The sequence below is a fragment of the Myripristis murdjan genome, chromosome 11 (assembly GCF_902150065.1).
Source record: "Myripristis murdjan chromosome 11, fMyrMur1.1, whole genome shotgun sequence".
NCBI lineage: Eukaryota > Metazoa > Chordata > Actinopteri > Holocentriformes > Holocentridae > Myripristis > Myripristis murdjan.
Window position 1 is genome coordinate 21,276,604 of NC_043990.1, and position 25,685 is coordinate 21,302,288.

The 25,685-nt window shown below is 43.4% G+C and overlaps 1 protein-coding gene across 1 annotated transcript; it reads left to right on the forward strand.

The window, feature by feature from the left end:
- The first annotated feature begins 411 nt into the window (after positions 1-411).
- Positions 412-24,467, forward strand: tax1bp1a (Tax1 (human T-cell leukemia virus type I) binding protein 1a). Its single transcript, XM_030063648.1, has 17 exons — positions 412-542; positions 1,589-1,803; positions 5,167-5,269; positions 6,546-6,736; positions 7,400-7,555; positions 11,068-11,216; positions 12,203-12,293; positions 12,432-12,617; positions 12,737-12,988; positions 13,684-13,869; positions 13,968-14,040; positions 14,555-15,114; positions 18,057-18,143; positions 19,897-20,083; positions 20,372-20,580; positions 21,484-21,566; positions 22,606-24,467. The coding sequence occupies exons 2-17, from the start codon at positions 1,612-1,614 to the stop codon at positions 22,814-22,816; spliced, it is 2,916 nt and encodes a 971-aa protein (XP_029919508.1). The 5' UTR covers positions 412-542; positions 1,589-1,611; the 3' UTR covers positions 22,817-24,467.
- Positions 24,468-25,685: the final 1,218 nt, after the last annotated feature.

A 25,685-nucleotide genomic window follows, 5' to 3' on the forward strand; every position in this document is an offset into this window, starting at 1 on the left:
ACATGTGCACCAATCACAGCTCTCGGTGGGCCGCAGCAGCCAATAGGAACGAGGAAACGGCGGGATATCCTGTGCATTTAGTAAAGCTCTTTGGCGCTACCTTAAGTACAGTATTCACTGTAATTGCAAAGCCGAAATAACGTGAACATAATTCATTGAGAGGGGAAAAAAAAGAGAAAAGCTTACATATACTTTGTGCAGTGTTTTATCGCCATGCATAGTTTTGAGTATTAGAACTGAACAGGACCTCATCGGTATCGTGCATTTTTCTATTATGAAGACAACAAATCGCATTATATGTGTGGAGACAGGAAATGGAAATGGTTATTTGATTAAGCAGCCTGAAAAGGAGACTTGTCCCCTCCTCAGCATCCTCAGCATCCCTGGTGGGACTGCGATCTGTATCCCGGAAGTGACAGCATCACTTGCTCTTTCAGGAAGAGACGCATCACCGCCAGAGCACTGACAACAGCGGGGACAGTGGCAAAAACAACGGCACAAACTGCAACGTGTTTTCGTAGGTGGACTTCATATCAAAAAGGGTACTGTCTCTGTTTTCCACGGAATAAACGACCCATATTGCTGAGTAGTGAGTCCAGACAGCTAACTGGCCGGCCGACGTTTGTCTGCTGACATCGCATGACATGGCCTGCTCTCAAGCTAATGTTAGCTAACTAGCCATCGCAAATAAGATTATCTTCCTCTTACCTCAGCTAGTTTGAAAAGATAGAGTTGAACGTTGGCTATTTTACTATAAACCAGGCCACTTTCAGGTTACAGTCAAGTAAATAGGTCATCTGGAGTTCCCACTGTGGCTGTAGGTGGCTGCTAAATGATGTTGTGTTGTGTTGTGCAGCAGAAAGTCGCCCAGACTCACTGTACGCTCTCAGCCAGGGGAGCAGCTTTGGGTGATGAGGAATAATGGTTTGTTTTTCAGCCCTGTGTCACATTGATTGAGTTGCATACATTCATATGTGGGAGCTACTAAATAAAACCACAGTCTGGAGATGTCTTGGTCAAACCCACACAGTCAGTGGTCACTGAGGGACAGGAAAGCATGACTCATTCACTGGCCTCACTAGGGGTGGGAAATTAATCCAATATGCTGCTAAACTTCCTCTTGTGATACATTATAGTTACACTTGTGCCAAGTATAAATATTTGAGATTGCAACTTAATTTGCACAGTTAATTTAACTTAATTTGACTTCTGTTTTAACTGGAACTAGTCTGTGCAGATTAAAACACTGAGAAACATGCCTCATTCCTGCTTGCTGGAAAATTATTTTGCCTTTTCAAGGGTATTTTTTTCTTCTGCTGCTGCAGATTTTATGATATGACATCTTACAGTATCATCATGGGTGAATTATTGTGATAATGTGACCTCACCAGTGATTCTGCCCCATTTCTTGGTATTCACACTAGTTATCCTAACCTGTGTTTTTGTTTTTTTGTCTGTTTGTTTGTTTGTTTTGATAGCTCGGGGGCTGGTTGTGTGTGTGATTTAAAGAAAGCGGTAACATTTCCCTGGACCTACACCCCTGTAATACTCTCTTCTCTGTCTCCTGCTTTTTTTTCTTTCCCTACAGACAAATGAAGTGACCAACAGGATATGATGTCATCATTCCAGGTGGTGGACTCGTCGCCAGGCAGCAGCGTCTGCGTCATGGAAACGTCTAACTTTGCCCACGTCATCTTCCAGAACGTGGGGAAGAGTTTCCTACCCCAGGCGCCACTGGAGTGTCGCTACACTCTGACCCCTTACATTACTCCTCACCCCAAAGACTGGGTGGGCATCTTCAAGGTACATGACTCACATCACGCTTGCATCACCTGTTGCTCAGACTTCAACCATGTCCTCAAGCCACACAGCCTTTAAAGGATCAAACTTTTTACTCGTCCAAACCATTACAGCTCATCACTTCACATCTGAGTTTTAAGATCTAAAGCTTGGAAATATCCCCCACTCTTTGCATAAGCGTCAGGTTTTTCTTAATAGGCCGTAGGTTGGCACTTGGCACATTAACACATGCGAACCGTACATCCGCCCTGACACTAATGGCTCTGCTCTTCACTCCATGCCTAAAACCTCAGTGCAAGCTTTGGTGTGGTCGTTCTACATGCAGAAAAAGGAAGAGTGTACACGGTGGGCTTGTTTCAGTAGGCCTCGCTGGGGGGCAAACATTTGGTGCTCTTTATTAACCTCTCTGATTCTTATTAAGCCCTCATCCCCCCCTTCGCTCCTGTACATCCTCCTCTCTCTCTCTCTTTCCATCTTTCCCTTCCTCCCCTTCCCTGTACAACCCCCCCCTTCCCTTCGTTCCACTCTTTCATCAAGGCCATCAAATCTCACACGTAATTAACAGGAAATGTGAACGAGGAAACTTAATGTCTCGTAAAGTCAAAAGACAAACATTTTATCGTCGTTTAAGAACTGACTTCAAATCCACCAGCTCAATTAAAAAGGAATAAAGATGCTGGGTTTATTTGGAAAAAGTCGATTGGAAAATGTAATTGTTGTAATCCGTGCTAATGAAACCTGTTTGATGGTTAGCGCTTCATGTCAGGGAACAAGGAGACCATGCTTCTTTAATCCTTTTGACGTGCATACGTCTGTGTGTTCAGAGAGAAATTTAACCATTTCATCTGTTAAAGGAGGCAAGACCTTGGGCAATTAAAGAGCAGAGGTGGCAAAGAGATATCTTTTTAATTACAAAACACTCAACTCATAATAATTTGCTCTTTATGCAAGTATGTATCACAAGATGAGTAATTATGCTTGCTCTCGTTATAGTAATTGCAATCCGCGATCAGGATAGGAAATTAATTTCCACCATCAGCCAAATGCCAAACTAAATCTTTTCTTGTGTCTGGCAAGTTTGTCACGTAAGTAATGTTTTTTTGGAAATTCTGTTTTAAAAAATTAGATTATTTAGTGGATTAATAAAAGAAATTGAGATTTGACATTGGCGCTGAGTAAAGCTGATGAAAAAATGAGTCCCCTGCCTTGTGAGTCTTTGTGTGGTGGACTCCCAAGAGCATAAATTTTGAGATGACTCAGGGAGAGAGCATTTTTTCCCCCTTACCTCTCACATCCATAGGCGTTACCTGTTGTAGACAGAGACACTGAGCAAGAAAGCAGATTTGCTACAATGATGACTCAGACTTCACTGACAGGCACCATCCAGTTGTTGTGCACAGACACCCCCTAGTGGCCTAAACTGTCCATAGTACAATCCATAAGGATTCTGGTGTAACAGCTAAAGTATTAACAGCAGTATGCTCAAACTGTACTGTATACACTGTAAACACTAATAGTGTACACTCTAACCAAACATGTCCTTTCCATTTTCCAGCATGTAAGCTAAATTTCCCACACATCAATATGATAAATTGAACAGAAAATAATTGCAAGTTGCTTTGTTTCTCCAGTGAAAGCCTTTTGGTTTTAGTCTGTTGTTAGACACACACACACACACACACATACAGATACGTAACTCCCCAAAAAGCCCCTTGGAGGTTATTGGTTGTGGCATGTTTGTTGAGTAGGCAGGGAGAAACCCGTTGTGTAAGTGTATAATTAACATGTCATCGTCCTGTACCCTCACAGCTTGGCAGGATGATTGATAGCTGCTTTGCCTGTGATTATTTTATAACATCACTCCCGTGTTGGAACGCCACACCATACCTAACCAAGTGTCAGTCAACTTCACTCTGCAATTAGCAAATTATTTATGTCTGTACACTCGAAAAACACACACACGTGAGCACACATGCAAACTTGGCTCGGTGTTTGAGCCACACTGAGATACTTTTGCAGTGGAAAGAATGTTCTTGGCCAGGGTTTCAATACTGACAATTACCATCAGTGTGAAGTAGCATTATACTCAGTGTAATAGGCTGATAAGCCAAACACCACAATTAGAGCGTCATGCAACAGTATTATCAGAGTGAACCCTCTGACAAGTGTTTTGAATAGCTCACTTTGATTTACTGTTGTCACAATATTACTGTTTGAGTTTCTCTCGTTTTTTTTTTTTTACTTGAGTCATTTAAGCATTTAATTGGTTTTTATATGAATCTTGTGAAAAAATAATGACATGTTATTATTTAACAAGTGAAAGTACAGGATTCATTCAGTTAAAACAAAGATAAATTGTTGATTCCAGTGTTTTCCACCTTTCAGCCTACAGTGCAGTGCAGTGCAGTGCTGTAAGGTGGCTTATTTTAAGTCACTAGTCAACCAGCTGCTGAAAATGTAATATAAAATGATGACTATATTATAGGAGATTATAGCTGTCCAACTAAGGAACTTTTTATGGTGCCAGCTTTTTCCAATTTTCTAAAATGGAGTTCGGGTCCCATGATATCCATGGCTTAAGTGCAGTTTTGCCGTGTCACATGCCCGTATTGCACATGTGAGTTGAAACGAGGTGTGTTTATGTGTGTGTGAGTGTGTGTGTGTGCATGCGTGTGAACAGTCCAGACAGAGAGAGTGTGTGTTTTTGCGCGACAGCTTTACGACGCAGAGCCAGAGTTACGATGTTCACAAGTCCCTTTCATCATCTGTCACTTAACAACACATGAAATTCATATAATTACATCTCCCTTGCCATTTTGTGTAAAATTTTCACCTTTTCTTCAAGTGTTGTTCTTTTTTTTCTCCCCACCCCTTTCTCTTTTCCACATGGGTTGTTCTCGAACATCTCATGAGTCTGCGCATGTGTGCGCATGTATACACGCACACAAACAAACCCACATACTCACCCCCTCCACCCCCGCCCCCCCCCAGTCTCACACCTCTACTGCCCCTCTTTGAGAGCCCAAAAGGGGCAGGAACTGAGGGGAAGGAGAAAGGAGGAGGAGGTGTGGGGAAGAATGAGGGGGGTGGACCGTGGAAGGAGGGCTTGCGGGGTCTTAAATGTTTCCATTCTTGTCTTGAAACACTGTGTAATCCCACAGCGTGCTCCATTAAGTGTCTATGTTGTAGAAAATGTCCATTATACACACCTCCCTAAAATGCTATGATAACAAAATGTGCTCTGCATTTATATCTGTGCAGTGTACATTTGATTTTTCAACATTATCTTTTATACTTCACACTGCCCAGTCGTGCACTATATTTAGTCATGGATGAACATGGCTGTTGTTTGTGATGTGTCCCTAGGTTGGCTGGAGCACGGCTAGAGATTATTACACCTTCCTCTGGTCTCCCATGCCTGAGAACTATGAACCAGGAAGCACTGTGCACAGGACTGTGGTGTTTCAAGGTACTGAACACCCACCCACACACACACACACACACACACACACACACTCACTATGTAAACCACTACGCACAGGCTCAGGGTATTCCAAAGCAACTCCTCCATTTAACGGTGCATATAAAAACCAGTACTTTTATTTTATTAAGAGAACACAACCGCAAACCGCGGCCTGGGACCTGAGCACCTCTCAAAACACACACATCCACACACACACATTGAGGGCCTGCAAACTGGTTTTACTGGGTCTGAAACGGTCAGATATTACGCAGTGAAAATATGAGAGCACACTGTGGTGTGTCAGTAGTCAGTAAAACCGGTTGACTGCCAGATACTGTACTCACTCCTCCATCCCACAGAACCAGACTTAATACGCGTTTAATATGTTCCAGTCAGACCTCTGAGTGGAACTCTGGCCTATTGGAAATTAGCAAATGGTAACATATATATACATGATGAGTCATCAGATGAAATATGAGTTATCCTGTGAATTCACTTGCTACTGTGCTCATTAAATATCTTCTTGGGCAGAGTTTAGTATTTCTCATGCAGCCCATTGTGTTTTATTTCCCTCTTTATTTAGTCATGGTAGTCCCCCACTGTTTGAGAAATGACCCAATTAGCCTATTTAAAAATGGGAATATTAAAAGGAAAATGAAAATGTGTCATCTGGCTTTAATTTTCATTCAGGGTACAAAAAAATTAAAGGATTACGGTGCAACACATCTACACTGAATATCACAGTCCAAGAAAATCCAAGAAAATTATGTTACAGGAGCAGATCCTGTAGGAGATCTTGGCAAGAAGTCCACAGGCAGCAAACCAAATTTTCATATTATTCCAAGGGATATCCTGTGATGCACTGCTGTTCACACTGCACTATTAAACTTGTGTGTACTTGTATGTGTTTGGCAAATTGGAATACAGAGATGACTTGCCCACACATCTACACACATAAAATAAACTTGTCTATGTGGGTGCTAAAATCTGGTTTCTCATGGTGAGTTGGAACTGATTATAAAGAACTTGTGACCATGTTGCCCACCGGCCTGCCTTTTTGAATGCTTAAATAACACTTTCATGGGATTTTTTATTTAATGTGTTACTAGAGATGTTTTTTGTTTTTTTTTGCAATGTAGACATTAGTCTTGGCACTTTGAAAATAGATTCTTTGTCTCAGCTGGACTACCTGCTTAAATAAAAGTTAAATGAGAAGGAAAAACATACATGACGTGCCTGAAACACACAGCTTTCACATTATTCTTGTGTCTTTGCCCCTTAGGCTACTACGTTCCCAAGTCAGATGGAGAGTTCTATCAGTTCTGTTACGTCACGCACACCGGTGACATCAGAGGTGCGAGCACGCCCTTCTTGTTCAGGCCGGCCACTCCCACCGAAGAGCTGCTGACTGTCACTGAGGATGATAGCAACTCAGATATCCTGGTTGTTACCACTAAGACTGGCCTGCTGGAGGTAGGGAGTGAACACACACACACACACACACACACACACACACACACACACGCGCGCGCGCGCGCGCGCAGAGTGCTGCATCGATTCAGGATGCCACTTGGCCAAGCTGGAGCAGGAGGATCAATAAAGTATTACATCAGTGTTGGCAAAGGGACTGTGGAGCATCCTCCATCCATTTGTTCATGACGTGATATCGCAAGCACCGCTGATTGAATTGTGATGCAACTTTGGGAGATGATGCCTCTCATCCCTGCACTCTGGCATTTTTTTTTTTTAGAATTACACTGATTAGCCCAAGTATTTGTTCTTTTATTGCATAACATCTCAATATCTCAAACTCCGCTGATTGCATTTGACTAAACTTGGGCAAAAGATGTGACTTGCCACTGCGTTCTGGTCTATACTAAATTACATGGACTGGTCCAAGGCAGATGCCACAGCTACAAATCACAAGGGGCTGACATATTTGTTACTGATTGGACTAGACAGGGACTGTGTAATTCATGAAGGATGACATGTTTACTGTTGCCTTGTTGTTATTACACCAAGAGCCTTGGCTGCACGCTGTTCACCTCGTGCATGACTTGATAACCAAAAGCTCCAAGGAACAGATAGTATTCACCCTATTTACTCCTATTCCTCTCTTCCTGCCTCTCCCTGTAGCGCGTAGAGGAGGCGCAGCAGGAGCGCAGGGAGCTGCTGAAGGCCATGCGCGTCCTACAGGAGGAGAAACAGCAGCTGCAGGAGGAGCAGAAGCGACTGACCAGGGAGAGGGAGCAGGAGAGGGAGACATGCTGCCTGCTGCGGACACACAACCAGGTTAGAGGCAGAGTGAGAGATCTACACATACAACACATATTAGCAGGGAGGCGAAGGGAAGATTTAGAATTGCTGTAATTACTCCATCTAGATATTAGGTTCTCTGTTTGTACTTATGTATTGACATGATTAGGTAAATATGTAATTGTACCTCTCAAATGATGTGCAGGGGGTGCAGTGTTTTTTGTGTGTGTGCGTGTGGGTGTGTGCGTGTGGTTGGGTGGGTGGGTAGGTGTGTGTGTGACTGTGTGGTTGTATGTGTGTACCTAGACAAACAGTCTCTGTTTGCTCATGTGTGCGGAGCCGGTTTCCTCACCACTGATCACAGGTCTAAAAACATCAAAGGCCTGAATTTATGAATAATTTGTGTCCATGTTTGAGTAACACACAAAACGCCCCAACATTTGTGTGTGTGTGTGTGTGTGTGTGTGTGTGTGTGTTTGTGTGCGCCTGTGCCAGTCTTTCTCTCCCTTTTTAACGACCTGACTCAGTGGGCCAGAACGGAATTGGGACGTCGTTTCTTGGGCATCTGGCGTCAGGGACGATGCCATCGCAACCACAGAGTGAACAAACATGACGTCAAATCCACACACATACACACACCAGCACACACACACACACACACACACATCACTCGCACACTCACATTCAGGTTCGACACCACAGGGCCCCTCTAGTGTGTATTCACACATGCACTTCCACACATGCACACACAAACACAAACACACTCATTATGCCACCCGCTTGCAAACCCTTTTAGTCTGTGTGTGGAATGAGAGGAGGACAGTCCGCAAAACCGCCTGAGTGAAAAAAAGAACCCTGCCCAGTTTCAGGGACAAACACCACTCAGTCACGCGATGCAGTAGCCACTGCTTTCTCACCGTCTATTTTCTATCTCTCCCTTTCTCTCTCTCTCTCTCTCTCTCTCTCTCTCTCTCTCTCTCTCTCTCCCTCTCCCTCTCTCCCTTACCTTACTGGTTCTTTGGCATGCTCGTTCCTCCCTACTATCTTCTTTCTCTCTCTCTCTCTCTCTCCCTTCTGATTCCCTAAGCGCCATTCCTGAGGATTAGTCAGATTTCAGATTTAGGTATTTTACAAGTCAGCCATTTGATAAGCAGCACATTTTCACACACCCAGACACACACATACACGCGCACGACTAAAAAAACAGTCAAGTTCGTGAAACTAGGCGAGAGCAGGGAGGTGGCACGGAGGAAGAGGTGAGCCGTGAAACCCTCCAGGAGGTTTCTGGTTGTGAATATAGTCTTTTATCGCCCCCTAGTGCACTCCTCTGGTCTAGACTCAAAATAAGAGCAGGCTGCTTTGAGTTAGTCCTCTGCTCTTTTTTATGAAGGACAAAATCGCCATAAATTACGTTGTAACACACACACACACGCTGTTATTAACGTGCTGCTTTTCATTCAACAGGCATGTCCATCTGTTGATATACTACTTGTGTGTGCATGTGTGTGCGCATGTGTGTGTGCGTGTGTTCGTGTGTGTGTGTGTGTGTGTGTGTGTGTGTGTGTGCAAGCATACTCTTTTGTGGAGAGCATTTAGGTACATTAGTTCATGCCACGCTGATGAAAATATCCTTTGAGTTTAACATGAAAACATAAGTACATATTTTGTGGCTGCTAATTTTACGACTACACATTTTATAAGGTCTTTATGCACTGCTAAAGTGCTTCCCAAACGCCAGCCGTAAAAATCATACAGTCATCTACGCAGAGCCAAGCCCAGAGGGAGACCGGGCTGTGTATGCATTGGTGTGGGTATGTGTGTGTGTGTGTGTGTGTGTGTGTGTGTGTGTGTGTGTGTGTGTGTGTGTGTGTGTGTGTGTGTGTGTAACAGAGAGAGAGAGAGAGAGAGAGAGACAGACAGAGAGAGAGAGAAATTGATATACCGTGTCTGTTCAGGTTTGATGGGTATGCTGTTTGTCTGCATATGTCCTTGAAAGTGTAAATGTGTGTCTGTCTTTCTCTTTCTTTGTGGGCGCACGTGTGTGTGTGTGTGTGTGTGTGTGCGTGCATGTCTGACCCTTCAAACAGAAGGGACGTTGTGTGTGTATAGGCATGTTGTTCATGCCTATACACAATATTAGTTGTGGGAGATTTTCTAGTGCTGATCAGCAACAAGTTGAAACAAGACACATCATTCACTGGCTAAACAGCATACTAAACAGGCCTTAAATATTTGGTGTGATAGATGACTTTGTTCAAGGACTTAAGTCATAGTAGACAGGCTCTCTTCAACTCTACTAGTCCCTTGGGTGGTTTGTCATTTCAAATTCATGCTGCACAGCCGGGCTTTCTTCAAACCCACAAAACGTAATTTTAAATTCTAGTGGAGATCCCAGGGTTTCCAAAGATACCAAATATGTCCTGCTGAATTGCAGGAAAATGCATATAAAATGAGGCACAAGGCATCTAGATGTTTTCTGTCTGATGTAATGCTGTAGCCACAAAACAATGGCATCTTGGGTTTGAATAATTCACTTAATTTAAGTGTGATGTAGCTTCAGTGAAGTCTTGGAACCAGCACATAAAGAATATGTGACATTGCTCTACAACATGGGAACAATATTCTATATGTGGTCTATGTTCTATATATCTACATCATTGTTTTCAGTTACTACCGTCAGGGCAGAGGTGTAGAGTCCCCTGTGCAAAGAAAAATATTTGTAAAAAAAACAAAAAAAAAAACATTTGTTCCGGTTGCTATAAAATATCTCAATCAGTAAGAGTAACCACCTTTGAAGCCAGCCTGCTACCTCAGTATACAACATCTTATGTAAATCCCACCTCGGCACAGTGCACTTTATATTTATACAGAATTATATTTATTTGAAGCCAGCCTGCTACCTCAGTATACAACATCTTATTTAAATCCTGCCTCAGCACAATGCACTTTATACTTTTATGAATTCAGTCCATACCATCGAGCTCTCGGTGCTATTTAATGTTGCTTCTATTGGGATTTATGTAAACTTTTTAATGTGTCTTGTGATGTTATGATGTACTTAGCATGTTTTATGTAAATGTTTGTTTTTAATGTATGCAAGTCAAAGACAAATTTCTGCCTTCTGCACGCAAAAGGTAGACAATAAAGCATTTTCTATTCTTTCTATATTCTATTCTATTCTATTCTATTTTGTAATAGATTCACATGCACATTTCCTATTTTTGTTGATACTGATTTTGATATATGAGCTAGATTCCCTTTTCATCCATTTATTCATGATTTATTAAGTTGCTTAATTAGTGATTTATCTTTTACTGTAAACCCTGACTAGGTTTACTTTTGTCCTCATTTGTAACTGATGACTGGTGATTGATGGATGAGGTAGCATGCCCCGGGTGAAATTTCATCATCTGTGATTGCTTATGGGTATTGCATAAGCGCCTGACTTCATCCGGCACTCGCTGGCTGCGGCCAAGCTCAGCCCTTCAGTCCTGCGACTGGCTGGAAGAGCTGTCAGTCTAACCCACAGCCCTCTTGTTGTGCCACAGGAACTGCTGCGCTCATCACAGGGCCTGTCAGAGGAGAGGGAGGAGGTGAGGAGGAGGCTGACAGAGGCCACGGACCGGGTGCGTCAGCTGGAGGAGGACCTGCTGGGAGTCACCCAGAGAGGCCTGCAAAAAGAGACAGAGCTGGACTGGTGAGTGGTGCATGCTAGCATCAATCATCCAGACCCATCTGGTTCCACCACAACATGACTGTTTAAATAACTATGTTTTGACGGCGCTTTCTGCTTGCATCCTGCTCCCTCAACATCTTCATCACTCCAGTAGCCTGTATATATGTGCATGCTGTGTACACACACACTAGCACACACACACAGTGTCTGAAACAAACTTTTGGCTCACCTGCTCACACTGATAATATTAAAAAACACCTCACAAGAAAAATTTTTAGTGGCCAGGATAATTCCTGTAGATGTTAATAGAAATATGTAACCCTACCTATTTCTGATGCTATTTGATTTTACAGTTAGGTACTTTGTGTTCATTTATATTTTGCACTCACACTCATGTATGACATATTTGTATCTTTATATTCATTTTCTTCTTTTTGCTGGTCTCACACTCACTGCCACATAGAAATGATGTAAAGTTTCTACTAAGGTGCAGCTAGTTGACTGTATAGACAGTGGAGGGTTAGAGGAGGCTGCTGGTTTATAGCCAGCCTAATAGGCAGCCAATCATTAGCCTCTTTCTGCTTCCATTTGATTGGGACAGGGTAAAAGAGAGAGTACAGGGTGTCAACAGGGACAAAGTTTGTGAGCAGGCAAAGACTCAAGACTGGATATAATCAAAATACCAAAATCTTCTCAAAAAATAAGTGTGTCATGACACGTGTCATTTACCATTTAACATTTTACTGTCTTTTGACACTTCTCAGGTGGTAATTTCAAATCCTGCACACACACATACTAGTAGCAAGGCCTGTTGAGTGACAATTGAACTAAGAGGACATTCTTTACCGTAGGCTGTGCCTGGGGCTGCAAAGGGGCTTTTAATAATTCTAGTTTACTCAGTAACACAAGTGGTGTCTTTGTGTTTTTGTTTGGGTGGCGTCTTGCACAGAAGGACTGTTTTGAGGATGAGAGACTTATAACACTGATGACTGTCATTTGTGTCGCAGTCTGCGTGACCGTCTGAAGAAACTGACGGCAGAGAGGGACAGCCTGGAGAGCCAGCTGAAGAATGAGAAGGATGAAAGAGATCTGTACAAGGTGAGAGATGTCACTCAGTAGCAGACAATTGCAAAGTGTTAGGATAAATCATTAGGGACATGTTGACTGACCGAGCCTGTGTGTGGCCGTCTACTTGATTTCTCTGTTTGTGTGTGTATGTGTGTCACGTGTGTGTAGGCCCACCTGCGCAGCACCGAGCTGGAGAACACCAAGCTGAGCGCAGAGCTGCAGATGCTGAAGGCAGTGGAGCTTAACCGTGAGGTGACCATCGCCCAGTTCCAGGAGGAGCTGGAGAGGCTTAGGGCCTGCGTGGCCCAGCGGGACAGCCTGGAGAAGGAACTACTGGCACACCAGGCTGACAAGGTATGAGTAGGGAGTAAGCCAAGTGTGTGTGCATGTTAGCTCTTTTTATTTTTATATGATCTTCAGAATGTAATTATGTGTAATTGCGTGTCTGTTACCCTGTCTGTGTGTCTCTCTAGGCAGAGCTGGCCCGTGTGCGTGAGCAGCTCCGTCAGGCTGAGGAGCAGCTTCAGGCGTCCCGGCAGCAGGCCTCCCTGCTGGCCTCAGAGCTCCGCGACTCGGCCAGTGCCCGGGACCACACCATGACTGAGCTGTACCGTGCCCGCCTGGAGGCCGACAAGCTCCGCGCCAGCCTGGCCGATGCCCAGGCCGAGTGCCAACGTATAGAGAGCCAGTTAGACCGCATGAGGAGCGCTGCGCAGAAGGAAGTGGTCAGTGTCCCTTTATGTCATTCCTTCACTCACCTTCTGTGGTGTGGTAGGCCGGTGTTGGGGAACTATTCAGGCGAAAATGAAAAAGATGTTGATTTCTATAGGTTTTCTGCTTCATTCAAACTGGCAATGGCTTTTGTACATGTCTAAATTTCAGGAGAATTAAGCTTGTCAGAAGAATTCACATTCATGTCAAATTCTTGCTTTGAAGTTCTTGTGACTTACAGCAGTAGTGATAGTCCATAATTGTTTTTTTTGCGTTATATGGTTTCCCATTTATTCTATTTTGTTTTATGGCTGGCTCATTATTTGTAAAGCCCTTTTGGACATCCTTCAGATGAAGAGATATATAAACAAATGGGTTACACTTTATTTTAATAATTCATAAATATTTATTTTTATTGTTTAGCATTTAGAAAAGATGTTTAAACATCTTTAAAGAACATATAAAGATAGCTTTAATAGGATGGCTTTTCAAATGTGTGCATTCACTATATGAAAAATGTTTATAAATGTTAATAATGTCCGTGTTTTGCTCACCACTATGCTATAGAGTGTTAGAGAGCATTTGTTTACTGTTCATACACTGTTTATGAATATTTCATTGGAGGGGTTAAACTAAAATGCTACCAATAAATAAACTTTGAAACAAAATGTAATGAAATGTCTTTCCTCCTCCTCCCCTGCTGCTCCAGGGTGTGGGGACGTGTGGAGAGGCGATGCCCAGCATGGTGGTGGTGTCGGAGGCCGAGGCCGAGCTGCAGAGGGAGGTGGAGGAGCTGAAGCTGCGTCTCCACATGGCCGCAGAGCACTATAAGGAGAAGTACAGGGAGTGCCAGCGGCTTCGCAGGCAGGTGGCCAAACTCAACGAGTCACAGGGGGTGAGCAGTCATACAGTGACAGTCCTATGGCAAAACAAGGCTATGGCAATCTGACTACTAGGATTTGCTGCTACAGTGTTGTTGTTGTGTGTTTTCAGGAGCCAAAGAGGAATGCAGCCACTGAGACAACACAGGAGCCAGTGATCCCTAGTCCAGAGTCACCCACAGCAGGTGCAGACGCACACACACACACATACACACACGCACACACACAGAAATTGTAATTCCTGAATAGCAGTAATATTTTAAAGAATGTATTCATGTGCAAAATTACGTATGCAAAAATATTGTGTCATGTTTGCAAAAACATTGCACAGTTGGGAATCTTGGTTTTGCATCCAAGTTAAAGTGAAACTCCACCCAAAAACATGTATCATTCTGTTGTTTCTGGTGTTTTTTTGTTTTTTTTTTCTTATTCCTGAGGATAAATGTCAAAATGTAAATGACATGGAGGTATTTTCAGTGCTGCTAGAATGAAATTTGTTACCAGAAAATGCTTCTGTTGGACCACAACAGCCCACACAGCACAACAATTCTTCCCAGCTGCTTTAGAAAATGCAAAAATATGGGATGGAATTAGTACTTTGATGATAATAAAATATAAGCACTGAAACTGTTTGACATGCAGCAAGCTGCGTTTTTCTATACTTTTATGTAATATACTCTAACATGTGTTTGTTTACAGAGAGTATTGCTACTGCAGTCCTACAAGAAGCCACAGTAATGACAATCACTCCAGACCTCAACACTCCAGAACCCGAACACAGTGATACACACACCGGCACAGAGGAGGAAGAAGAGGAGGAGGAGGAGGAGGAGGAGGAGGAGGAGGAAGAGAGACACGGAGAAGAATCAAGTAAGGATGGCGCCGTGGGGGAGGCTGAGAGACAAGTAAGCCTGGAAGAGGACAGGGAGAAAGAACTGAACGTTGAAAAAGAGGAGAAGAGTGAGAGCCTGCCAGAGGAGAGCCTGAGGATGGCAAGCTGGGTGGAGGTGGAGAACGAGAGGCAGAGCGCCAAGGAGAGCGGAGAGGCAGGAAAGGAGAAGGAGGCAGAGGAAGCGAGGGACGACGCGGAGGTGGAGGTGCTGGGGGAGGTGGAGGTGAGGAGCGCGGACGAGGCAGAGCAGGATCAGACTCGCTCGGTGGAGGAGGAGCTGGCGATGATGGAAGAGAAGTGGAGGGAGCAGTGTGCCATCAACGAGACGCTCAAACAGCGGTTGGCCAGTGAGGAGGAGCGCTTCAGAGTGAGACACAAAACACACTCACACAGACACTCAAACGGTCTGCAAATTAAAATGGCATTGGTTCAAATCCCTATACTTACTTGCTCTTGAGCAAGGCACATATAACCCCCACTCCCATCATTTGTGCAAACTGAATGAATCTGCATTAAATCAGACACACATGCAAAGATACAGATTGGCCAATGCGATGAGGTAATTCTGGGTGAGTCACACACACTGACTCACTCACACACCTAAGCAGCATTCCATTCATCCTCTTCATCCTCCCTGTCAATCGCTCCGTCGCTGGGAACATTAGGTTATGCTGCACTTAGGCTACTAAGCACTGTCATTATTCTCTCTGCTCCCCAGTCCCCTGGCCCGTTTACTCATGCATATTTCCCCTCACTGAAACAGTTATCACTGGCTACAGTTACATGCAAAGAGTAATCCTTTCTTTAAGCTACACATCATGTCTAGTGCATTAAACTTACTTGAAATAAGGCAGGTAAGCTCATCCTCCATTTTTAAGAAACCTTTTTCTTTTGGTTTTCCGTGTCTTTCCATTTTCAACTCTAGAGGTAGTATTTCAAGATCATATGATTACTACAGTATTACTCTATTAACCTCCCCTCAGCACTTTTAGAAAATTTAAAATATGGCCAAACATTCGACTAAGCCCTCTATGAAGGGTTACAAATCTCTTAAGTGCTGTCACTACCTTCCGTCATGATTTATTGAAAAGCAAAACAAACATGTGGCATGGTGCATGTGTGCACTAGCATTTAGGAGACATGGAAGGTTAACACTAGCTATCCTGATAGTTATGATTTGAGATGACGTGACTAACCGTTGGATATTTTTTATCATGGTTTATAATAAAAGCAGTCACTGCTCAATCCATATTCGACTCAAACACAAAAACACAGTAGCAACCAGTAAGACTGCGCAGATAAGCGTTGGAAACATGTCTTTCCCATGTCAAAATAGCCTAGTACTGGTGTGTCATCACTGTGCTGAAGGACGTGTAACATCCTGGGTTTAATTGGGCCTACATTCTTTCTCTCTCCCCACTTTTCTGTCTCTTTACACCAGAAGACAGAAATGCTATCAAAATAATCTCAAAATTGGAATCCCTACTTCAAATAACAGCTGTAATTCTATGCATTTTTCTGTCAGCAGACTGTTATATTTGTAAACAGGAATATTCTTTTAATTGTATTATTCATGGCAGCAGGGACACTCCATTACAGTATCCAAGCTTCAAATAAACAGGTTAACCAAAAGTATGGTAAATATAACCTGGTTACGCTAAACATGTATCCACTCTTCAGGAGTCTGTGGGCCATTGTGCGTGATTGAATACAAGCATCTGCACTTGCTTGCCTGCGACTGTGTGTGCCGGTTACGTGTTTGCGTGCAAATGTCTGCCAAAGTACCCACTGGCGTTTGATCTCTGTGACTGAGTGTGTGTTTATCGGAGCTGTAAATAAGGCTCTCCGCTGTCTTTGATAGAGTCTCCGGTCTGAGGCAAGTGCCCCAGGCCTCCAGCCACCCTTAATGGCCCGGAGACTGACAAGAGAGGCAGCCGCAGAACACCATGCTTTACGGCTGTTTACACCAGCCACCCAGAGGAGGGAACGAGGGAGGGAGAGGAATGGAGAAAGAGAGAGAGAGAAGAGAGCGGGTGTCACAGAAATTCACTGTTGCAGACTCCCTTCACCTGAACTTAACCCTCCAAAGCTGTGCCGTAAATCCCTGAAAGAGGTAGAGGGAGAGAGCAAGACAGGACAGAAAAGACAGATAAAAGAGAATGAGGGGCAAAGCAAGAGAACCAAACACAAGAGAATTTAGGAGTGAGAGGAGTGGGATAGACAGACAGACATGAAACAGAAAGAGAAACAATGGGAGAGGGGGGATTTGGAGTCTTTGTAATGGGATGAAATGAGAGGAGACCAAGCGGCTATCCATGTAAACTATCCCACAGGGTCAGTCCTGTTAGAAAGAGAGAGATTTACTACCATCCCCCGGTCTGCTCTGATCTGCTCGGCAAAGCTCCCTCAGTCTGCTCTGGACACAAACCTTGTTTCTGTGGCTCGAGCTGTGCATTTTACAGTAACTACCACACTCTTGAACAAGCGCCAGATTAAATAAAACTTAACCAACCAAAATATTTTGCTCACTTGCTTGCCCACGTGTGTGCCTAGTACCTTCAGCGGATAGAAACAGAGTGGCGCTCCAGCTGGAATCGAGGGGAAGGGAAGGAGTTCTCACCTTTGCCAGTAATGTTAAGAAGCCCACTTTCCGTCACCTCCGACTCCGAGTCTGTCAGCACTTATTTGAGTGCCAGTGAAGCGTATAATGTAGCTCAAGTGTTTCTATTGACTGATGTTTCTGTTTCTGATGTCAGACAACTGTAAGACCGCAGAAAAACAATCAACAAGACCAGTGGGTGACAGTCTTTGTATCCTTCATGCAAACAGTTTTGAAAACGCCAAAGGGTTCTTTTGCACCTTTCTGTCACACACATGCACAAAAACAGCCTCCGAAAATATTTGCTTACATCACACTATTGCAGCCATCTTTCCCTTGCTGTGGTTAGCCATTTAGCATTGTAGCTGAAATGGCCTTGCATTTATTTCTCAAAAATAACAGAACACGTATGTGACCGAGGACCAAGACAAATATGTTGTGTTTGTAGTCAAAACACAGGAAAACTTAATGAGCCTTCATCAGGAAGTGACAGAAAATGAATTATAACAAGGGCATTAATGGGGCATTTAGCTCTTGTTGGTTTCTATCCATAATTTTCCTTGGCAGGGACACTCAGTCTTGACCTGACCTTCCAACAGAATCAGTTGGTTATTGAAATAAATGTTTTCTCCATTGAAAGGATAATTGACTTATGAATTGATGTTAGTGTGTTTTTCTCTTTTTTTTTGCTGTGGGTGTCATACCTCTAGGTACAGATGGCAGAGCGAGCCAGCGAAGTGACAGAGCTGAAACGCAACCTGGCCCAGGCCCTTCGAGACAAAGAGCAACTACAGGAGGTAGGGCAACCACAGCTCGTCTACACTGTATGTGTTCAGCATCATTGCATCTCAGCCGGTGTGACTTAAGTATAGATGTTACTGCATCAGTTCCTCACCATTCAAATATTGCTACAGTCACTTTAATAGAACTAATAGGAGTTGGAGACAATGCTTGGGAATTGCACTTACTGCAGATGTATTGGGAGATAGTTTTATTTCTAAAAAAAAAAAAAAAAAGCCTACTGGTTGCATTATGGAATTCTATTTCACCATAGAGCCGCTAACCGAAGAAATCACATCATGTATGTGGATAGTGTAGGCTCTCAATATATGTCCATAGATACATAATAGCGTTTAATTCATATATACAATAACATTTTATTCATTTTGGTTATAGTACAGTGTATGATCTCATTTCTGTAGCCTTTCTCCACATTACTCACTAATTAATACACCCATATCTGCTTCTTTTGCCCATTGGTACAGCGCCATTAGGCGGTGCAAATGCCACGCAGCATGTCTGTTTCACCTCTCCAACCCTGGTTTAAATGTTAAACCTGATAGCAGCGCACTAATGAAGTCATCAAGAGAGGAGGTCAGGAGAGAAGGGAGGACGGGAGGGAGGTAAAAGAGTGAGAGAGCGCCTCTATCAGCCAAGCTGGCACAGAGGGAGCCAGAGTCTGACACCCATTACAGTAATGAGTAGGGTACTAATGCTCTTGCCTCAGATATAATTGCAAAGGGCAATTCTGCTGCAGTAACGATGCAAAGGAAAACTTTCCTCTGGGCTGAAAGGACTTACTCCCAAAGTGGTTTCACCAGCAGAAGTGCATGATTTTTTGGGGACTTATGGAGCTGATGCATTAAAGCGTTGAATGGATTTCTCACCGCAGTCCCCATCAAACTTACTTTCTTCAAACAGATAATTATGGTAGCCCCGTGCTTGTGGCATTCAATTTTTACATGCTGGGTGAAGTAATGAACGTATAGACTACAATTATGGGATTATCTTATAGGAAACCTCAGTTTTCCCAGTAAGGAAATTGGGTTGCTGAAGCAGGAAATACAGGATACAGCAGTGAAAAGTGCAGTATAATTAAGAAAAGAGTAACACAACTGACAGTTACAGCATAACAATAGAACATATTAAATAAAATCATATGAAAAGAAAAATCTGAAATTATACGAATTCCAGCGTATATGTAGGTCCATCAACATCTCCTGGACAGTGCAGATGATGCTTTATGAGTCTGTGGTGGCCAGCGCTCTCCTGTTTGCTGTGGCATGCTGGCGCAGCAGGTTTAGGACAACTTATACATATTACACATACTTTTTAAAATTTGTAAGGCTTATATTTTTATATCTTGTATTTCTTTCTATTTTCTTATACTTAAGTTCTCTTGAGAACTGAGAAACTACAACTGACCCAATTTTCCCTCAGGGATCAATAAAGTAATTCTTAATCTGTTTCTGTTATATATAGGGTGCTATAAGAAAATATGTACATACTTTTAGATATATGTATAATACAATATGATAAATTGCATTAATTTACAGCATGTATGCAAGATGTATCTTTTTTTGCAGTGTAGTCTTTCTGTCTGGCAGCTTGAGGTCTGGCTTGCCATGTGTATGTGTGTTTTCAGACTGGCTGATTTGAAATATCAGAGGTGGAAAGAAGGGAAAACATCTGCAGTGCATAATGTGCTTTTCAACCCACTGAGCCACAGTGACATTTAGGGCTGGGTGTTGTCTCCCATCTGTGCCCCAGGAGCTGCAGCGCTATGTGTCCAGACAGAGGGTGCAGGAGGCTGGGGTTCAGGGTGCCGAGGTCAGGCAGCCTGTGGTGCTGCGCTACCCGCTGCCCTACCCCCAGGATCCCTCCCCTCCACCCCTGGTGCCACACAGGCCTGCTGAGCTGCAGTACGGCAACCCTTATTCCACCAACACCACACGAGGTGAGAGGAATTCAGAGGCTTTACCCATTCTTTGGTGTTCTCCATGTCTCCCTGGGTTCTCCTTGGGTTCTTTTTTGCTGTCTTGGGGCATTTCTGTCCTTTCAGATCTCCGCCTCTGTTTCTTCTTTTGCGTCTCATCTTTTCTTTCTCCTTCTGTTCTGCTTCTCTTCCATCTATCCCTCTCATCTTTCTCACCGTTTCCCACCTTATCCACAACACATTGTCTCTCAAAACATCAACAGTTTTACCACAGTATAGTGACAGTGCTGTTTCCGTGCTGTTTTCCAGATGGGGCAGACGGGGCACTGTCCCCTGACCAGATGTCCCGTCCTCCTCCTGAGGCCCCACCCTGCACCCCTCCCTGTGCACCCCCTATCACGCCCCCAAGCCCTGGTCCTGGGGCAGCAGCATGGGATGGAGAGGTGGTCTGTATCCAGCCCTCCCGCAGTATGAGCCCCCCTGATGGCCTGGAGCACCCTCCGGATGAGCCACGCAATGTGAGTGTGTGTAAACATGCACACAGAAGGAAACACCAAAATGAACTATGCTACAATGCATGCATAAATTGAAACTAATGTGTTTTTTTCTTGTTTTCTGCTTGCTCTCCACAAAGTTTTAGTGATGAAGACATTTTGTCAGTGAATCACATTTGCATTGAAAACTCATCTGTCACCACATCCAATTTTTTTGATCTCACTAGTCTGAATTGTGATCCTTGTGTAGAACACCTTGTTTGCAGCAACGGGAATGCATGACAGATGAACAGACATCTCAGTCTTAGCTCCTCTGTTCTGTGCTTGCAGCAGCCAAAGAATTCCTGTTATCATGATTATGCCTCTCGTCTTGCCACTCTTTGTGTCTCTGGAGTATTATTCCTCATTGAATAACAAAAACTGAGGCTTACTTGAGAGAAGACAAAGCACTGAACCCATTTACACGAAGCTCTAATTACCGTCACTCTCTCAGAGCTCGAGAGAGATGACAATAACGAGGGTTGGGAGAAGCTAATTGGGAGAAATTTAGCACAGACTGAGATCTAAGACCCGCTAGCTTGTGTCTAATTCTGTGTCTAGTTATTTGGGAAGTGAGCAGAGACTAGCGAAGCGGGTTCACTGTATGCTAATCTCTAAATCAAGAAGTTTGCATCAGGAGTGCAGCAAGGGCACGCACACACACACACACACACACACACACACACATACTGCTCTTTGCTGGTTCAAGGGTTTCATGACCCTTTCAACCCCACCTCCCCCATTTTGCATTAAAGAGCTGTTAACCTTTGGATGCTTTGTGCACCAGTGTGTGTGTGTGTGTGTGTGTTTGTATTTAGATAGGTGGGTGTGCAGTAAAGTGTGTGTGTGGTCATCCTTTTCCTTAGGTTTGTCTTGTGTGTGCCTTAGGTGGGTGATGGGGCCCAGCCACCCTGTGATCATCAGTCCAGTAGACGCAATGAAGCCAGGAGCAGCTTCTGCTTCGACTCCAGGTAACACACACACCCACACACACACACACACACACATACAATATAACAACAATGAATATCCACAAAGTGCTTCACAGTCATGTCAATAAAAGATACACAAGAAAAGAGGAGGTCAGCCACAAAAACAAACACACAGCCACTAGGCCATGGTAGACTGGTGCTTGGATTTTGAAGAAAGTGCTTGAAATTGTAATTGCGCTACTTTCAGTTACTTTGAAAAGTGCTTTAATTTGAATTTGATTTGAGAAAAGGTGAAGCAACCCATCTGTCTTATCCTGGGCCTTAAAGGGGCAATAAGTATGATTTTACCATCGTATTGCACAAAATGACAATAACGTACTGTACCTGCAGGAGTTGACAAGGTTGTTGATCAGCACCAATGACTCATTAATTATTTAGTTATTTAGCTGGCTCTCTATATTTCTGGCTTTCAAAACTCACTGGGCCATGCTCCCCATCCACTGGAAATTCAAGACACACCCAGTCTCCTCCCTCCACCTACTTCCCATTTATTTTGTACCGCTTAGTGATGGAGGACAGGGCTGTGAGCATTTGACATTTAAGTCGCAAAGGCCCCATTTTCAACCCAAAAAAGCCAATGACAAAATTTATTACAGTATTTGCCACTGTGATATATTACAACTCCTGTTGGAGTTCTGCTCTAATTAGCTAGCTTGGTCTTGCTCTGTTGTGAGAGTAACTTTGTTGTTTCTGTTCATTTCAGTATATTGTAATTCAGGAGGATAGGAGAAGTTAGTTCTTATCAGTTACTAGTAGATGGTGCTATAAATGACTTAATGCCCCTTTAAAATCCTGGTATGCAGAATTCATTTGAGATATCTGTGGGTTGTGTACATTGTACAGTTGTGCCAATCAAAAAATGTAAAGATTAATAATTCTGACCTAGATTTGTTTTATCCCAGAATGACACATCACACCACTGTACACTCTTACACTGCAACAAACCAAGCTCACACGTCGTCCTCTGCCTCACCCCTCTCTTGTCCCCCACTCCTTCTCTCTCTCTTCATCCCTGCAGTAACGAAGTTCACAAGCGCTGCCCGTTGTGCGAAGTGATCTTCCCTCCCCACTTTGAGCAGCGCAGCTTTGAGCAGCATGTGGAAAGCCACTGGAAGGTTTGCCCCGTCTGCTCCGAGCAGTTCCCCCTCAACTGCCAGCAGCACCTCTTTGAGAGACATGTCCTCACACACTTTGACGGCCATGTGCTCAACTTCGACCAGATCGAGTAGGAAGGGGTGCGGTGAATCCGCAGGCCTTTTGAGGGGAGGGGAGGAACTCTGAATTTTGAGTTTTAGGAAGGCTGTGTGTTTTCAGCAATTAGTTCATTTGAATTGGGTTTTGATTAAGTCGCTCTGTTAATAAACAGTCATTAGCACTTGTATTGCAATCTTGACAAAGGTTAGAAAGGATGTAGGCCACTTCTGGAAGGAAGTGGTGTTTGCCCTTTGGCGGCTACTCCACCAAGGCATTAATTGGCTAGGGTAGCCTTTTAGGGTAGTTTTCACCATAACACACAACGGGTAAGGGACCATTAACGCTATGGGGATAATGCTGGGCTGCCATGGCTCTTCCTTTACTTTCATCTGACTTTGATCCTCATCGTTCTGCTTCAAGGGACTATAGCACCATTGTTACTGCATGTGTATATAGAGCATTCAGTTTAACTGAGAAGAGGGAAATTTCTGACTTCCAAGCTAAAATAGATTGTTCTGTCAAGGCATAAAACTAAGGTTTTAAAAAAAAAAAAAAAAAAATCAGAAATCAGAAACTTCCCTTCGGAGTTAACCTGATTGCTTCTTTATAATAAGTAGGATTTGCTGCAAAAAAGCAGTCAGTCAGTCACTCCTCATCTTCATCATTTCCTTGTCCACGTGATTCACAGCTGCAGTAAAGGGACACGGAAGTACTTGCAACTAGGAAAGAGATATGATGTTGCCTCCAAGCATAAATCCAGAATTAGAGTCATTTGAATGTGTGATGTCTTTGAAGAGTCGTCTGATTCTGTATTTGTGTTTTGAAGCAGAGTGAAGGACAGAGTTAGTGGGGGTGTAGAAGGAGGGATGGGAAGGGCCAATGGGAAGTTTTTTTTTTTTTTTTTTTTGACTTGAATGGGAAGTGATCTTTGAATCCCCCCAGGCCACTGTACTACTGTACTTTTGCTGACAATGTTTTGCAAGCAAAGATGTTTAAACCAGAACAGCACTACATTTTCATGTATCTGCACTAAATAAGGCTTTATTCTGAATGTATTGTACATATGAAAAGAAGTATAAGTTGTGGAGAATCCCGTGTGAACTACTGTTGTTGCCCTGCCTCCCCTCAGTGTGTCCCTCATTTCACTCATGTTTTTAGTGATGACACAATGATGGACCAATGATATTTTACTTCCTGGTATGCACTTCCTCGTCTTTGTTCAGTGGATAAGAACTTGGACAGGTCTCATCATGTGATTGGAGAGGCGTTTTAAAATGTTTAAGACGAATAGACCGCAGGACACTAAATTATGGACACTTTCAACCGTTAAAGTACTTTAATGTTTTTCTAGTCAGAGCTGTGATGAAAAAATTTTGTGTGTGCAGGTCCATGTCAGCCCCCATGAATGTATGTCATGTGTGTGTGTTTGTGTATGTGTGCTTACATACTTTACTTGAGTAGTATCCATCCTATACTTGTCTGTTTTCTTGCCATCACAAGGTGGCCCAACGGTGTTGCATTCAGGCTTGAACAATTGCACATGCCCAGTAATCACAAGTCAAATGTGTGTATGTCATGTCTCAAATACTGCCCTTTCCATGTGAGAATGTAAGGACGGTGGTTTAAGCGTGTATTGCAAAGGTCTTTATGAATAAAGTATGCTTGTCTAAATGCATCCACCCGTAATCTTGTCCTTCATTTGGGTTTTACATCTCACACAGAGCAGGGAAATAAAAGACCACCATTTCAATCTGGGCTACAAAGCTTTTCACTTTATTTTGCTGTTTTTTTCAAATGTTTCCTGTTTACATTTAAGAAGCAGCTTCTCTTTATATAGAAAGACAGTTTGACATCATTTACAAGTCACTCTCCTTAGAACCTGTTGTCCCCCCATACAAAAAGGAAACATTGGTCTCCACGTTACATACGAAAATATAATTTAAAAGCACTTGACAACAGACACACATTACAATACATTCACTGTACACAGTATATTGAAATCCCTCCCTCATCTCCTACCTCCACACAGCCTCCGCTCCTCCTCTCCCATATGTGTTAATACTGCAAGTGGCCCTGTTAAAGGCTGTATCTGAACTGTTGCCATGGTGACGGTGGTCTCCGTGGAGCAGGGATGGTTTTACGAGTGTTTGACAGACCTCGACTCCGAGACTCTGTGTCTCTGTCCGTCTCCGCCTGTCTCTGCTCTGATCCCAGCCACGGAAACTGTTTCCCTGCTCGGAGAGGCAGGAATGAAAGTTTTCTATCACACGCAAACCATTATCTCAGGGTTATTTTCAGGTTAGTAAGTTCACAGATGTACACTGAAACTGAAACCAAGACTGTACAGACCTTGGTTCACAAACTGTTACTCAAGTGAAAAAGAAGCCAAAAAAGCATGGACATGTCTTTTAGGCCACCTTTGTGCTTGTAAATTTGGCAATATCTGAAGGTGTTATAAAGCATCATATGCACATTATAAGAACCCTGTGAGTGCATTATATTTATTGTAAATTAAGGAGTTGAATTCAATAACATTACCACTGAAATAAAGTGAACGAAAAGGCTATGCATCAAATGGGCTTAAAACCTGCTTGTAATGCCTAAGTAAGTTTCAAGTTAACCATAGATTTTGTGTAACACCTGGCCAATAGGTCTCTTTGCCTAACCTGGTGGTTGCTACAGCAACAGCAGACTGGAGGAGTGGAGGGCACGTGCATGTCAGAGGTCACTGTACCCATCAAATGGACAGAAGAGAAAACAATCACACCCCGAGCCTTTGACAAAAAATGAAAACTTTGTGCATGATGAGGGGAATGGCCTCATGAACCAGTCTTGGCATGGGCATCACACCCCTCCTTGTTTTTCTAGAGGCAATGAATAATGAAATCCCAGTCAAGGGTCAAC